The sequence below is a fragment of the Aethalodelphis obliquidens genome, unplaced genomic scaffold (genome assembly GCF_003676395.1).
Source record: "Aethalodelphis obliquidens isolate GAN/ISIS:26980383/991018 unplaced genomic scaffold, ASM367639v1 scaffold55, whole genome shotgun sequence".
In the NCBI taxonomy this organism is placed as follows: Eukaryota; Metazoa; Chordata; class Mammalia; order Artiodactyla; family Delphinidae; genus Aethalodelphis; species Aethalodelphis obliquidens.
This window is the reverse complement of record NW_020837999.1, coordinates 7,201,692-7,218,165: the sequence shown is the minus strand read 5'-3', so window position 1 is coordinate 7,218,165 and position 16,474 is coordinate 7,201,692. Positions and strand designations below refer to the sequence as shown.

General features: G+C 41.3%; 2 protein-coding genes across 3 annotated transcripts in view; one reads left to right on the top strand and one right to left on the bottom strand.

Annotated features, from left to right (window-relative positions):
* SLC9C2 (solute carrier family 9 member C2 (putative)) overlaps positions 1–16,474 on the bottom strand; it is a 161,020-nt gene that overhangs the window by 126,274 nt on the left and 18,272 nt on the right. For both annotated transcript variants that reach the window (XM_027086295.1, XM_027086294.1), the window contains exon 4: positions 990–1,084. In XM_027086295.1, the coding sequence (XP_026942096.1) occupies positions 990–1,084 (95 nt within the window). The remainder of the gene's footprint in view (positions 1–989; positions 1,085–16,474) is intronic.
* On the top strand, positions 10,815–12,271 carry TEX50 (testis expressed 50). Its single transcript, XM_027086296.1, has 2 exons — positions 10,815–11,136; positions 12,057–12,271. The coding sequence occupies exons 1-2, from the start codon at positions 10,815–10,817 to the stop codon at positions 12,269–12,271; spliced, it is 537 nt and encodes a 178-aa protein (XP_026942097.1).

The window sequence follows — 16,474 nt, the reverse complement described above, 5'->3', positions numbered from 1 at the left end:
TTTATTTAAAAATAAAACTCTATATAGTAACTCTAAACCAGCACTGTGCAACAGAACTTTTTGTGATGATGGAAATGTTCTGTATCTGCATTGTCCAATACAGTCACCATTAGACATACATAGCCAATGAGCACTAGAAAAGTGGCTGAGGAACTGAATTTTTAATTTTATTTAATTTTAATTAATTCTAATTTAAATAATCTCATATGGCTAGGGGCTACTATATCTGACAGTGCAGCTCTAACATTAGTGGAATGTGCGTATAAAGAAACTCATAATCTAGAGTCATGAAGCCTTGGGCCAGTCTACACCTTCTCCCTAATTCTTTATTTTCAATGAGCCTGTGATAAAGAAAAGTGTTTGCAAAGGTTGGAAAAAAACAGGTGGATGGTATGAGCTGCATGCAACTCAACGGGCAATGCCGAGGATATTTTATTCTTTCTCAGGTGGTTCACAGAAGAAAGTGCAAGAAATGCAAAAAGAGCTTCACCTCACTGAAAACCTCTCAATTTGCATTGCAGAACCATCTCTTTGCACATGAGCAGCAAACTGCTGATATCTGATTTAAGATGTTCATTACTCTATAGTTTGTAATAATATAGAGACACGAATAAATGTATATGCAAAAAAATAAAAAATAAAATAAAGGGCTTCCCTGGTGGCACAGTGGTTGAGAGACCGCCTGCCGATGCAGGGGACACGGGTTCGTGCCCCAATCCGGGTAGATCCCACATGCCACGAAGCGGCTAGGCCCGTGAGCCACGGCCGCTGAGCCTGCGCGTCCGAGCCTGTGCTCCGCAACGGGAGAGGCCACAACAGTGAGAGGCCCGCGTACCGCAAAAAAAAAAAAAAAGGAATAAATGAAGGAAGGGAGGGAGAAGATAGCAGTGAGGACCGCTACCTACCTCTAGTGCATTAGTGTAGAAATTAAAGATACAAGGCAAAAATCTCGGAAGACTTCAGAGCAAACTATAATCACAATGCAGTACCTTGTCTTCCTTAAAAAGCTTCCCTGGTCCCTTTGCTGTATCTGTAACAATTGCAGAGACGTTTGCGATATATTTTTTTAGCGCCAGCCTTGCATCTGAAAGAATAGAACAGTAAAATGCATATTAATAAGACAAAGACCAAAAAATATGCATGACAAACATTACATGCTTGTAATGTACATTTATATCTCCAGAGTTTTATAAAGACTGTATAGGAGATTTGTTGCAGTTGTTTTCCTTGGGGAACTTCAAAAGGATAACATTCAACTAGCACAGCACTTTGGGGCACTCACTGTATTCCTAGAATTGCGCTGAAATTTTTAAAGAGCAAATAAACATAAAATGTGATACCCGATACCAAAGAGACTATAGTCTATCAAAATACCTACTCTGGGGAAAGGAACAAAAAACATTTCCAAGAGAAAAACTGTCACTTGCTTTACCCTTCTTTATCCTTCAAAATAAATTCAAATAGCTTCCCTCTTTAAAAAAAAAAAAGTGTTTAAAATAATTCCATTCTCTATAGCACACGTCACAAAATTTGCAAGACCTGTTTAAAAAAATTACAACACTTTGAGAGAAATAAAAGACTCAAGTAAATGGAAAGCTTTACCATATTCTTAGACAGAACAACTGAATATAGTAAATGGTAGATTAGCCTCAAATTAATTCAACAATTGATGTATTCGTTTCCTGTGGCTGCTATAACAAATTGCCATAAATTTGGTGGCTTAAAGCAACACAAGTTTATAGTTTATCCCCTTACAATTCTGGAGGCGAAAAGCCTGAAATCAGTTTAGCTGATTGTGTTGGCAGGGGAGATTCTTTCTGGGGGCTCTGAAGGGAGAATCTATTTTCTTGCTGTTTTCAACTTCTAGTGGCAGCCTGTACCCCTTGGCTGTGCCTCCTTCCTCCATCTTCAATCAAACTACACCACTCCAATGTCTAGCTCCATCATCAAATCACCTTCTCCTGGGCTTCCCTGGTGGTGCAGTGGTTGAGAGTCCGCCTGCCGATGCAGGGGACACGGGTTCGTGCCCCGGTCTGGGAAGATCCCCCATGCCACGGAGCGGCTGGGCCCGTGAGCCATGGCCGCTGAGCCTGCGCGTCCGGAGCCTGTGCTCCGCAATGGGAGAGGCCACAGCAGTGAAAGGCCCGCGTACAGAGGGAAAAAAAAAAAAAATCACCTTCTCCTCTTCTGTGTCAAATCTCCTGCCTCTCACTTATAATAAAGACAGTTGTAATTACATTTAGGTCCCACCTGGATAATCCAGGATAATCTCCCCATCTGAAGATCCTTAATTTAAGGATCTGCAAAATCCCATATGAGGTGACATTCACAGGTTCCAGGGATTAGAACCTAGATATCTTTGGCAGACTTTTTTCAGCCTACCACAGTCGGCCCTCTGACCTCCCAAAACTCCTACATATCCCCCATGCAAAATACATTTACCCCATGCCAACATCCAAAAGTTTCAACCCATTACAACATCAACTCATGTCCAAATGCTCATCTAAAATATCATCAGCTCCAAAGTCTCATCTCATCATCTAAACAAGGTATGCATGAGACATTAGTATGATCCATCTATCTTGGGGTAAAATTCCTCTCCATCTGTAGACCTGTGAAACTAGAAAACAAAGTTCTCTGCTCCCAAAATACAATGGTGGGACAGGCACAGAGCAACAGTTATAGATAATGCCATTCCAAAAGTGAGAAATTAGAGGAAAAAAGGAGTCACCACACTCCCAAGTAATTTTGAAATCCCACAGGGCAAATTCTATTAGGTATCAAAGCCTGGGGATAATCATCTGTGGTGTAAGGCTCCATCCTCTTGGCCTGCAGCTCCAGCCTGAGTCATCCTTCCTTTTTCATGAAAGACAGCACGTTTTTGCAGCTGAATAGTTTTGTCAGTCACAGCTTCAAACCCACCATTCATGTTGCAAACAGAATTAATTCCCTAAACTGGAATCCAAGGTTTAGGTTTTGGCTCCACTAGCTGGGTGACCTGGAGTCAGTAGTGGCCCCAGAATTTCAATACAGGATGAAGTTTAGCAGAGGAATTAGCTGGAAGAGGGGACTAAGGGACTTGTCATAGAACTGCATTTATATAATAAGCACACCGATTTTACTAACAGCATATATTTATTTGGGGTAGCGTGGTAGAGAAAGGAGCTTACTGCAAGCATCCTCTTAATGCCACCATAGCTGTCTTACTGCATTCATGCTGCAAAATACCACAGACTATGTAGTTTATAAACAACAGAAACTTATTTTTCACAGTTCTGGAGGCTGGGAAGTCCAAGATCAAGCTGTCAACATGGTTGCAGTCTAATGAAAACCCTCTTCCTTTATTGCCAGCACCTTCTCACTGTGCCCTCACATAGTGGATGGGGCTAGGGAACTCTGTGGGGACTCTTTTATAAGAACACTAATCCCATTCATGAGGGCTCCACCTTCATGTCCTAAGCATCTCCCAAAGGCCCCACTTCCTAATAGCATCACATTGGGCATTAGGATTTCAACATATGAATTTGGGGGGAACACAAACTTTCAGACCATAGCAATATCTTAACCCCACTAACCTCAGTTTCTCCATCTAGAAAATGGAAGTATTATAGCACCATCCTCATAGGGTTGTTGTAAGAATTAAACACAATGTATTATAGTATAATGCATGCAGACGTCTTGACACAGTGCCTGTCACACAGTAAAGCACTCAATAAGTTTATTATTATGTCACTCCTCTCCTCAAAACTCTGTAAATGACTCCCTATTGACTACTGAATAAAATGTGGGGCCTTCCAAGATCTATCTAGCCACAAACTATCTTTCCAGCTTCATCCCTTGCAACATTCATCCAGAGACCCTGTCCATTATTTACCCCCTGTTTCCTCTGCTCCCAGGCTCACTCCTTCAGTTTCTCAGGTCTCTGCTCGAGCATCACCTTAACAGAGAAGCCTCTCCTGATTGCCCTCTATAAAATAACACACTCTCACTTGCTGGCAACTTCATAACCCCGTTACCACTCTATTTTTCTCCGTAACACTGCATAGATACATAGATTTAGATAATTTTATTTTCTGTGTCTCCCTACCACAAAGTAAACTCCATAAACATAAAGACTGTTTTATGCCTAGTTGTGTATGTATTCTCAGCTCCTAGAACGGTATTTAGCACATAGGAGGTGCTCAATAAATATTTATAAATGGTTGTCTAAAGGTTTACACAGAATTTCTTTGCTTATTATGTTTCCTCAACCTAAAATGCCCTCTCTGCATTGCCACCCACCAAAATTATACTCATTCTTCAAAGCTTACTTTAAAATGCACTTCTGTGAAACTCCTAATTCCCCCAGGTAGATCTCATTGTTCTATCAATTGTGACATGATTATAATCTGATTTAGCTCTGAGTTTAATCTGTCTTGTAGTTTTTTGCTTCTACCTCTAGGTTCCTTAAAGGCAGAGTCTGTGTCACCTTCTTATCATATACCATGCAGCCTCACCATCTCTTTTTCACTTACCACGCCAAATTCCCCACCCCTCACCCACTACCTGATAGTACCACATTGCCACCAAAAAGATATAGGTCAAAAGGGGGAGGGACTCAGCATTTGCTTGACTATTTGAAGGGAAGGACATTCCAGAATGAAAAAAACAGAAGCAGATGCTAGGTTGTATGAAATGATAACAGCTATAGCTACTTTGTAAGTAGATGTGAAAGTACCATACTTCAAAAGAGTTGGGGAGGATCTTCAAGATGGCAGAGGAGTAAGATGTGGAGATCACCTTCCTCCCCACAAGTACATCAAAAATACATCTAGAAGTGGAACAGCTCCTACAAAACACCTCCTGAATGCTGGCAGAAGACCTCAGACTTCCCAAAAGGCAAGAAACTCCCCACGTACCTGGGTAGGGCAAGAGAAAAAAGAAAAAACAGAGACAAAAGAATAGGGATGGGACCTGCACCTCTGGGAGGGAGCTGTGAAGAAGGAAAAGTTTCCACACACTAGGAAGCCCCTTCACAGGTGGAGATGGGGAGGGGGATGTGTGGTAAGGTTCGGAGCCACAGAGGAGAGAACAGCAACAGGGGTGCAGAGGGCAAAGCGGAGAGATTCCTGCACAAAGGATCGCTGCCAACTAGCAATCACCAGCCTGAGAGGCTTGTCTGCTCACTTGCCGGCCGGGACTGGTGGGTGCTGGGAGCTGAGGCTCGGGCTTCGGAGGTTGGATCCCAGGGAGAGGACTGGGGTTGGCTGCTTGAACACAGCCTGAAGGAGGCTAGTGCGCCACAGCTAGCCGGGAGGGAGTCCGGGAAAAAGTCTGGACCTGCCTAAGAGTCAAGAAACTTTTTCTTCCCTCTTTGTTTCCTGGTGCGTGAGGAGAGGGGATTAAGAGCGCTGCTTAAAGGAGCTCCAGAGACAGGCGCAAGCCGTGGCTATCAGCGCAGACACCTGAGACGTGCATGAAATGCTAAAGATGCTACTGCAGCCACCAAGAATCCCATGTGCAAGCACAGGTCACTATCCCCACCTGCCCTCCCGGGAGCCTTGCAGCCCACCACTGCCAGGGACAACTTCCCCGGGAGAACACACGGGGCACCTCAGGCTATTGCAACGTCACGCCAGCCTCTGCCACAGGCTCACCCCGCATTCGAATTATAACTACTGTACCCCTCCCTCCCCCCAGCCTGAGTGAGCCAGAGCCCCCTAATCAGCTGCTCCTTTAACCCCCTCCTGTCTGGGCGAAGAATAGACGCCCTCAGGCGACCTACATGCAGAGGCGGGTCCAAATCCAAAGGTGAACCCCAGGAGCTGTGTGAACAGAGAAAGGGAAATCTCTCCCAGCAGCCTGAGGAGCAGTGCATTAAATCTCCACAATCAACTCGATATACTCTGCAACTGTGGAATACCTGAATAGACAACAAATCGTCCCAAAATTGAGGCTGTGAACTTTGGGAGCAACTGTAGGCTTGGGGTTTGCTGTATGCAACAGACTAGTTTCCGATTTTTATGTTTATCTTAGTATAGTTTTCAGCACTTGTTATCATTGGTGGATTTGTTTACTGCTGTGGTTGCTCTCTTTTTTTTATTAGTTTTTTAATTTTTTAATTTTAATAACTTATTTTATTTTATTTTATTTCTTTTTTTTCTCCCTTTTCTTCTGAGCGTGTGGCTAACAGGGTCTTGGTGCTCTGGCCGGGTGTCAGGCCTGAACCTCTGAGGTGGGAGAGCCGAGTTCAGGACACTGGGCCACCACAGACCTCCCAGCCTCACGTAATATCAATCAGCGAGAGCTCTCCCAGAGATCTCCGTCTCAAGGCTAAGACCCAGCTCCGCTCAGCGACCAGCAAGCTCCAGTGCTGGACACCCCATGCCAAACAACTAGCAAAACAGGAACACAACCCCACCCATTAGCAGAGAGGCTGCCTAAAAGCATAGTAAGTTCACAGACACCCCAATACACACTACTAAATAACCAAGAGATCACTGAGGAAATCAAAAAATACCTAGAAACAAATGACAATGAAAACATGACCACCCAAAACCTATGGGATATAGCAAAAGCAGTTCTAAGAGGGGAGTTTATAGCAATACAATCCTATCTCAAGAAACAAGAAAAATCTCAAATAAACAACCTAACCTTACACCTAAAGCAATTAGAGAAAGAAGAACAAAAAAACCCCGAAGTCAGCAGAAGGAAAATAATGATAAAAATCAGATCAGAAATAAATAAAAAAATAAATGAAGGACACAATAGCAAAGATCAATAAAACTAAAAGCTGGTTCTTTGAGAAGATAAACAAAATTGATAAACTGGTAGCCAGACTCATCAAGAAAAGAAGGGAAAAGACTCAAATCAATAGAATTAGAAATGAAAAAGAAGTAACAGGGGCTTCCCTGGTGGCACAGTGGTTAAGAATCCCCCTGCCAAAGCAGGACACATGGGTTCGAGCCCTAATCCGAGAAGATCCCACATGCTGCGGAGCAACTACAGAGCCTGTGCTCTAGAGCCCGTGAGCCACAACTACTGAGCCCGCGCACCTAGAGCCCGTGCTCCCAACAAGAGAAGCCACCACAATGAGAAGCTTGTGCACCACAACGAAGAGTAGCCCCCGCTCACCGCAACCAGAGAAAACCCGTGTGCAGCAACAAAGACCCAATGCAGCCAAAAATAAAATAAATAAAATAAAATAAATTTTAAAAAAAAGAAGTAACAACTGACACTGCAGAAATACAAAGGATCATGAGAGAATACTACAAGCAGCTATATGCCAATAAAATTGACACCTGGAAGAAATGGACAAATTCTTAGAAAAGCATAACCTTCCAAAACTTAACCAGGAAGAAATAGAAAATAAAAGCAGACTGGTCACAAGTAATGAAATTGAAACTGTGATTAAGTATCTTCCAACAAACAAAAGCCCAGGACCAGATGGCTTCACAGGCGAATTCTATCAAACATTTAGAGAAGAGCTAACACCTATCCTTCTCAAACTCTTCCAAAATATAGCAGATGGAGGAACACTCCCAAACTCATTCTATGAGGCCACCATCACCCTGATACCAAAACCAGACAAAGATGTTACAAAGAAAGAAAAATACAGGCCAATATCACTGATGAACATAGATGCAAAAATCTTCAACAAAATACTAGCAAACAGAGTCCAACAGAACATTAAAAAGATCATACACCATGATCAAGTGGGGTTTATCCCAGGAATGGAAGGATTCTTTAACATACGCAAATCAATCAATGTGATACACCATATTAACAAACGGAAGGAGAAAAACCGTATGATAATCTCAACAGATGCAGAAGAAGCTTCTGACAAAATTCAACACCCATTTATGATAAAAACCCTCCAGTAGGCATAGAGGCAACTTACCTAAACATAATAAAGGCCATATATGACAAACCCACAGCCAACATTGTTCTCAATGGTGAAAAATTGAAAGCATTTCCACTAAGACCAACAACAAGACAAGGTTGCCCACTCTCACCTCTCTTATTCAACATAGTTTTGGAAGTTTTAGCCACAGCAATCAGAGAAGAAAAAGAAATAAAAGGAATCCAAATCGGAAAAGTAGAATAAAGCTGTCACTGTGTGCAGATGACATGATACTATACATAGAGAATCCTAAAGATGCTACCAGAAAACTACTAGAGCTAATCAATGAATTTGGCAAAGTAGCAGGATACAAAATTAATGCACAGAAATCTCTTGCATTCCTATACACTAATGATGAAAAATCTGAAAGAGAAATTAAGGTAACACTCCCATTTACCACTGCAACAAAAAGAATAAAATACCTAGGAATAAACCTACCCAAGGAGACAAAAGACCTGTATGCAGAAAACTATAAGACACTGATGAAAGAAATTAAAGATGATACAAACAGATGGAGACATATACCATGTTCTTGGATTGGAAGAATCAACATTGTAAAAACGACTATACTACCCAAAGCAATCTACAGATTCAATGCAATCCCTATCAAACTACCAATGGCAGTTTTCACAGAACTAGAACAAAAAATTTCACAATTTGTAAGGAAACACAAAAGATCCTGAATAGCCCAAGCAATCTTGATAAAGAAAAACGGAGCTGGAGGAATCAGCCTCCTTGACTTCAGACTATACTACAAAGCTACAGTAATCAAGACAGTATAGTACTGGCACAAAAACAGAAATATAGATTAATAGAACAGGATAGAAAGCCCAGAGATAAACCTACACACATATGTCAACTTATCTTGATAGAGGAGGCAAGAATACACAATGGAGAAAAGACAGCCTCTTCAATAAGTGGTGCTGGGAAAACTGGACAGCTACATGTAAAGGAATGAAATTAGAACACTCCCTAACACCATACACAAAAATAAACTCAAAATGGATTAAAGACCTAAATGCAAGGCCAGAGACTATAAAACTCTTAGAGGAAAACATAGGCAGAACACTCTATGACAAAAATCACAGATCTTTTTTGACCCACCTCCTAGAGATATTGAAATAAAAATAAACAAACGGACCTAATGAAACTTAAAAGCTTTTGCACAGCAAAGGAAACTGTAAACATGATGAAAAGACAACCCTCAGAATGGGAGAAAATATTTGCAAACGAAGCAACTGACAAAGGATTAGTTTCCAAAATATACAAGCAGCTCATGCAGCTCAATATCAAAAAAAACGAACAATCCAATCCAAAAATGGGGAGAAGACCTAAATAGACATTTCTCCAAAGAAGATATACAGATTGCTAACAAACACATGAAAAGATGCTCAACATCAGTAATCATTAGAGAAATGCAAATCAAAACTACAATGAGGTATCACCTCATACCAGTCAGAATGGCCATCTTCAAAAAATCTACAAACAATTGGGCTTCCCTGGTGGCGCAGTGGTTGAGAGTCCGCCTGCCAATGCAGGGGACATGGGTTCGTGCCCCGGTCCGGGAAGATCCCACATGCCGCGGAGCGGCTAGGCCCATAAGCCATGGTCGCTGAGCCTGTGCGTCCGGAGCCTGTGCTCCACAACAGGAGAGGCCACAACAGTGAGAGGCCCACGTACCACAAAAAAAAAAAAAAAAATCTACAAACAATAAATGCTGGAGGGGGTGTGGAGAAAAGGGAACCCTCTTGCACTGTTGGTGGGAATGTAAATTGATACAGCCACTATGGAGAACAGTATGGAAGTTCCTTAAAAAACTAAAAATAGAACTACCATATGACCCAGCAATCCCACTACTGGGCATATAACCTGAGAAAATCACAATTCAAAAAGAGTCATGCACCACAATGTTCATTACAACGCTATTTACAATAGCCAGGACATGGAAGCGACCTAACTGTCCATCAACATGGATGGACAAAGATCTGATGAATGGATAAAGAAGATGTGGCACATATACACAATGGAATTTTGCTCAGCCATAAAAAGAAACGAAATTCAGTTATTTGTAGTGAGGTGGACCTAGAGTCTATCATACAGAGTGAAATAAGTCAGAAAGAGAAAAACAAATACTGTACGCTAACACATATATATGGAATCTTAAAAAAAAAATGGTGCTGAAGAACCTAGGGGCAGGACAGGAATAAAGACATAGAGAATGAACTTGAGTACACTGGGAGGGGAAAGGTAAGCTGGGACGAAGTGAGAGAGTGGCATGGACATATATACACTACCAAATGTAAAATAGATAGCTAGTGGGAAGCAGCCACATAGCACAGGGAGATCAGCTCCATGCTTTGTGACCATCTAGAGGGATGGGATAGGGAGGGTGGGAGGGAGATGCAGAGGGAGGGGATTTGGGAGGATATATGTATACATATAGCTGATTCACTTTGTTATACAGCAGAAACTAACACACCATTGTAAAGCAACTATAGTCCAATAAAGATGTAAAAAAAAAAAAAGGGTTGGAAAGGATATAGGTAAGTTGTTTCCATGAAATTCTATTAAGATAATTACAATTTAAATTTATTAGCTAGCAAAATATTAGTAAAGTATTTGTTTTTCAGAAAACTGAAGAGGCTCAAACTATTCTGGAAAAAAACAAGAAAAAGTGTTCCTAAGAAATCCAAGGTGATTGGCTAGGCAACACCTTTTCAGTCCAGTGTGGTTCTCTATGACATCACTGAATTTATCCCTGAATCACTATGACTGATGATGTTACAGTGATCATCAGTGTATATTTTGCTGACCAGTAAAAGTATCTTCAGTGCTTTGACTGGAACACCATGTTAACTAATACTCAGGGCATTTCTGCTCTGTCTGTAACCAATTTTTGACTATAAATGCTTTTTCCATTTGAGAAAGAAAGATGCCTTCTCAAGGACTATCCCTGATTTTTCCTCTGTTGTTTCTCTGCTTCTTCAGGGAGAGTTTCTGCATTTGTGATGGTACTACCTGGACAAAGGTTGGATGGGAGATTTTTCCAGAAGAAACACATCATTTGAAAGTTAAGCCTTCTCCATCTCACCGTCTACCTTACCCTCTGAACAAACTATGCTGCAATTTTGCTAGTACGGATATATTTCAGTGTCTTTTACATCTTATTTATATTTTAGTACAAGTTCTCTTTTCAATCCTGTCTGTTTTATCTGCTCATTACCTGTGGCTGAAATGGAAGAAACACAAAAAAAAGGTGAATTAGTGATGCAAATAGTAATAGTTATAGAATATCAAAGAGTTTAAAAGATAAGATTATCATCTTCTTTGAGAGAAAGAACCATGTCTTATTCTTCTTCATAACCTCCCCAATTTCCACCATTCATCCCCAGCATGTAGCAGTTTCTTGCATATGTCAGGTGTTCAGCAAAGGTGTACTCAATTAGAAGGTCCTTAAAATAACCTGTTAATTTTAGATCGATTATTTTAAGTTACGAAACACACCAAGAAAGTAGTGAGCTACAGTGAATAGAATGCATAGGAAGTGAAGGTATCTGTCTGGGCCCTTAGGTAAGTCACTGTATCTTTCTCAGCTGCCTGATCCATAAAATTAAGGATATGGAACGACATTTTGTTAGATCCCTTCCCGATCTGTCTAAGAAAGCTAAGTATACAAAAGTCGGCATGTATTTTTTTAATGGACTGCAAACTAATTTCTAATTTTAGTATAACTTTCTGGAAAATAGCACTCTTAAACTAATTTCCCACTTTGCCAGTGACACCATATTTTGAGGCAATCTTAAAAGCTCATTGACCTTCACAACAATTAGATATTTATAAAATTACTATGACTTTATCACATTATACCTTAAGGTTGTTTAGTAAAGGAAAATATTTTACTAATATTCAAATAATTCCTCCCAGCAGAATGCTCTAATCACAGAAAGTACTTATTAAATGTTTGCTGATGGTGATAATGATCGCTATAACCTTATACAAGGGCATATAAAAAAGAGCATTTCTTCTGCATTTATACCTTTCATCTACAGTAACTTTTTCTTTGCATAAATAACTAACATGTGGTATTTGGAGTTTAAGTGTATATATCCAGAAAACAAATTTAATTTGAACTACAGTAATAAAAAAATCTCTAATATGTTTTTTTTCTCCTTTTAACTGAAGAAACAAGCCTCCTTAGATACAGCTGGTAATGATCTAGAAAGCCAGCCCATCTATGACATTGACCAAATACTCTGCAGACCGGTGGCCACAACATCAATGATCCCCAAGTACCTGAATCAGGTGTCCCATCATCCTCCAGCTAAGAAAGTCAAGCACCAAAAACTAAAGGGGAAGAAGAGTGAAGGAGAAGGAGCCAGAGGATACTAGACATATCCATATGCAAATATAGCTCAGTCCATTATGAAGACTACACAAGAAATCTATTGCGAGAACTCATGTAAGGACAAAAATCGTTCTTTGGCATCCTTTGTAAATTTTTTGCCAGGTTCTTTAAGGAAACCTTCCAACAAAGTCTGGATTGAACAGTTATTTCTATTCAGCTAAAACGGCTCCATACTCACTAAAAGTAATGGGGAAAGACTGTATACGATCACTGCTTCATGTTTAAGTGCTTTGTCCTTTTCAATGCGTTCGATTACTAATCATTAAGCAATGTGTAGAACAGAATCTTCATTTAGTGTTTCAGTAAATCTCTGATTTAAATAATATTTGTGATTTTTCTTAGTTTCCTGAGCAAATTTTATGGCCACACTGAGACGTTTAATTTCCCATCTCATATTGTTAAAATGGTATGGAAATACTAAGGAACAGATTAATTTTTTTAAGTATAAATGTTTCCATTTTCAGTAAAATAAATGAGGAATTAAGTATCAACACTTTTTTAATTTCAAGCTTTTGTTGATAAGATGCCTCAGTTTTTTTAAATATTCCACACTTTTGTTGATCAGTCACCTCAATTTTTTTTTTAAATATGGTTTCCATATTTTCCAAACAAAAGCTGAGAGACTGGTCTGAGACTAGGACAGATTTTCTTAACAACATGTTGAAGAATCCCAGAAAAATATACCAGATCTATAATATACCTCCCATCAATATAAGGGGAAAAAAACTTTTAAAAAAACAATCCTTTGTACAGTAATAGATAATGCTACAGTCTTTATAAATAACAGAAGAGAACAGTGCCTGCCTTGGGTTATTGTGGATTATTAAAAGTTTGTTTATGGTTCCACTTTCCACTCCCCTACTTACTTCCACTCTTGCCTAACCACAACCCTACTCCCACATGTCCATGAATGTCTGCTCCATACCTTCAGAGCTCTGAACTGTCAACTAATTCCCTCTAAGAGAACACTTATATGTATCTCTATTAATGGAGGACCCTTGAACACTTCAAAAGTCTACGAACCTCGAAGACCCAATGAAATTTATCTCTAATAGTCAAATTTTCAGTAGTATAGAGGAGTCTCTTGGGTAGGGAGTCCTCAGCCCCGTAAACCTCTCATCATTAGAGCAAGAAATGGAAGTGGTTTATACTCTTGTTCAGTCTGAATTAAACAAATGTTACATTTTATGTTGCGTAGTTTGTGTTTTGACATTTCACAGCTACATTACCATGAAGCGCCAATCCTTGCAATCCCATCATTGATCTGGAAACAGAAGACTAGTTTATAGTATTATAGTCTTCTTATCTTCATCACTAGGAAATGGTAGGTCTAATTCCCCTAAGACTGTAAGGACCCAAACTAAACAGATGGACATGAGGGAGATGGAAAGTGGGGCAGGCACACGGCCTTTAGCATGACCGTTGGCTTGGCGGTTAGAGGTCCCGCTCTGCCAACAGTCAGCCTCACAGTGGTCCTCATGGCAGAGAGTGCAGTGAGAGGTGGATCGCGTCCTTCTCCCTCGGGCCCTCCAGGCCCTCTGGCTTCGGGCCTGGCAGGTGAGCTGGGAGGCCCAGGGACAGGCTGAGGGCTATGTCCCGCAGAGCTCCAGAGCACTCGCCAAAGCCGCCCACTGGCCAGGCCCAGGCCTGGAAGCAGTAACGAATCTCTCCCCCATCCCCACCTCCTCGACCAAAGGGCAGTGACATCTCCATGGGTCCCGGCCACTGTTTGGGTGCCCTGAGGAGTCAGAGGGCCAGTTGGGTCCTGGGCACCTGGCTTCCTCAGTGATGACGGCTGGGCAGGGTCTGGGAACCTGGCCCTAAGCGTTCCGCCAGCTGAGATCTGCCTCCTCAGCCGGGGCTGGGCACTGGCGGGAGGACTCAGACTGGGTGCTGGACAAACGCTCCCCGGCAGGGTAACCGGCTCATGCAGGGACCCCTCCTCTTGGCCAGGCCTGGACCTCAGAGGATGAAAGTACAGCCTTGGGATCTTGCCCTTGTCAGAACACAGAATAATGTTTATTTTGGTGGAGGTTTACAGGAACATCATGACCTGACCATGACCTGACCTCAAGAACAAAGAATCTGACACCAAGACGTTTGTAACAACTAACCATGACCCTCCCTCACCTTTCCTATAAAAGGGCTTTGCTGAAAGCTTTCAGGGAGTTCGGGGTTTTTAAGGTATAAGCCACCCACCTCCTTGCATGGCCCTGCAATAAACCTTTCTGTGCTCCAAACTCCAACGTTTTGGTATTGTTTGGCCTCACTGCATGTCAGACACAGGGACTTGCATTTGATAACAAAACCAATGAAACTTAACACCATAAGCCCCAAACTTTCAGAAAAGTTACAGCAAAATTTTTTCCTGGATTGTGTTTTCTAAATGCCATGGGTCATTCTTCAAAAATGGATTTTACACAGAACTAGAACAAAAAATTTCACAATTTGTATGGAAACACAAAAGACCCTGAATAGCCAAAGCAACCTTGGGAACAAAAAATGGAGCTGGAGGAATCAGGCTCCCTGACTTCAGACTATACTACAGAGCTACAGTAATCAAGACAGCATGGTACTGGCACAGAAACAGAAATATAGATCAATGGAACAGGATAGAAAGCCCAGAGATAAACCCATGCATATATGGTCACCTTATCTTTGATAAAGGAGGCAAGAACATACAGTGGAGAAAAGACAGCCTCTTCAATAAGTGGTGCTGGGAAAACTGGACAGCTACATGTAAAAGTATGAGATTAGAACACTCCCTAACACCATACACAAAAATAAGCTCAAAATGGATTAAAGACCTAAATGTAAGGCCAGACACTCTCAAACTCTTAGAGGAAAACATAGGCACAACACTCTAGGACATAAATCACAGCAAGATCCTTTTTGACCCACCTCCTAGAGAAATGGAAATAAAAACAAAAGTAAACAAATGGAACCTAATGAAACTTAAAAGCTTTTGCACAGCAAAGGAAACCATAAACATGACGAAAAGACAACCCTCAGAATGGGAGAAAATATTTGCAAATGAAGCAACTGACAAAGGATTAATCTCCAAAATTTACAAGCAGCTCATGCAGCTCAATAACAAAACAACAAACAACCCAATCCAAAAATGGGCAGAAGACCTAAACAGACATTTCTCCAAAGAAGATATACAGATTGGCAACAAACACATGAAAGAATGATCAACATCATTAATCATTAGAGAAATGCAAATCAAAATTACAACAAGATATCATCTCACACCAGTCAGAATGGCCATCATCAAAAAATCTACAAACAATTGGGCTTCCCTGGTGGCGCAGTGGTTGAGAGTCCGCCTGCCAATGCAGGGGACGCGGGTTCGTGCCCCTGTCCAGGAGGGTCCCACATGCTGCGGAGCAGCTGGGCCCGTAAGCCATGGCCGCTGAGCCTGCGCGTCCGGAGCCTGTGCTCCACAACGGGAGAGGCCACAACAGTGAGAGGCCCGTGTACCACAAAAAAAAAAAAAAATCTACAAACAATAAATGCTGGAGAGGGTGTGGAGAAAAGGGAACACTCTTGCACTGCCGGTGGGAATGTAAATTGATACAGCCACTATGGAGAACAGTATGGAGGTTCCTTAAAAAACTACAAATAGAACTACCATATGACCCAGCAATCCCACTACTGGGCATATACCCTAAGAAAACCATAATTCAAAAACAGTCATGTACCAAAATGTTCATTGCAGCTCTATTTACAATAGCCAGGACATGGAAGTAACCTAAGTGTCCATCATCAGATGAATGGATAAAGAAGATGTGGCACATATATACAATGGAATATTACTCAGCCATAAAAAGAAATGAAATTGAGTTATTTGTAGTGAGGTGGATGGACCTAGAGTCTGTCATACAGAGTGAAGTAAGTCAGAAAGAGAAAAATAAATACCGTATGCTAACACATATATATGGAATCTAAGAACAAAAAAAGTCATGAAGAACCTAGGGGTAAGACAGGAATAAAGATACAGACCTACTAGAGAATGGACTTGAGGATATGGGGAGGGGGAAGGGTAAACTGTGACAAAGTGAGAGAGTGGCATGGACATATATACACTACCAAACGTAAAATAGATAGCTAGTGGGAAGCAGCCGCACAGCACAGGGAGATCAGCTCGGTGCTTTGTGACCACCTAGAGGGGTGGGATAGGGAGG

What these genes read in the sequence shown, in the direction of transcription:
- TEX50 (XM_027086296.1), top strand. Translation starts at nt 10,815, where the DNA reads ATGCCTTCTCAAGGACTATCCCTGATTTTTCCTCTGTTGTTTCTCTGC. An exon ending in ATGGAAGAAACACAAAAAAA is followed by an intron (nt 11,137 to 12,056) that starts AGGTGAATTAGT and finishes TTTTCTCCTTTT; the next exon opens with AACTGAAGAAACAAGCCTCC.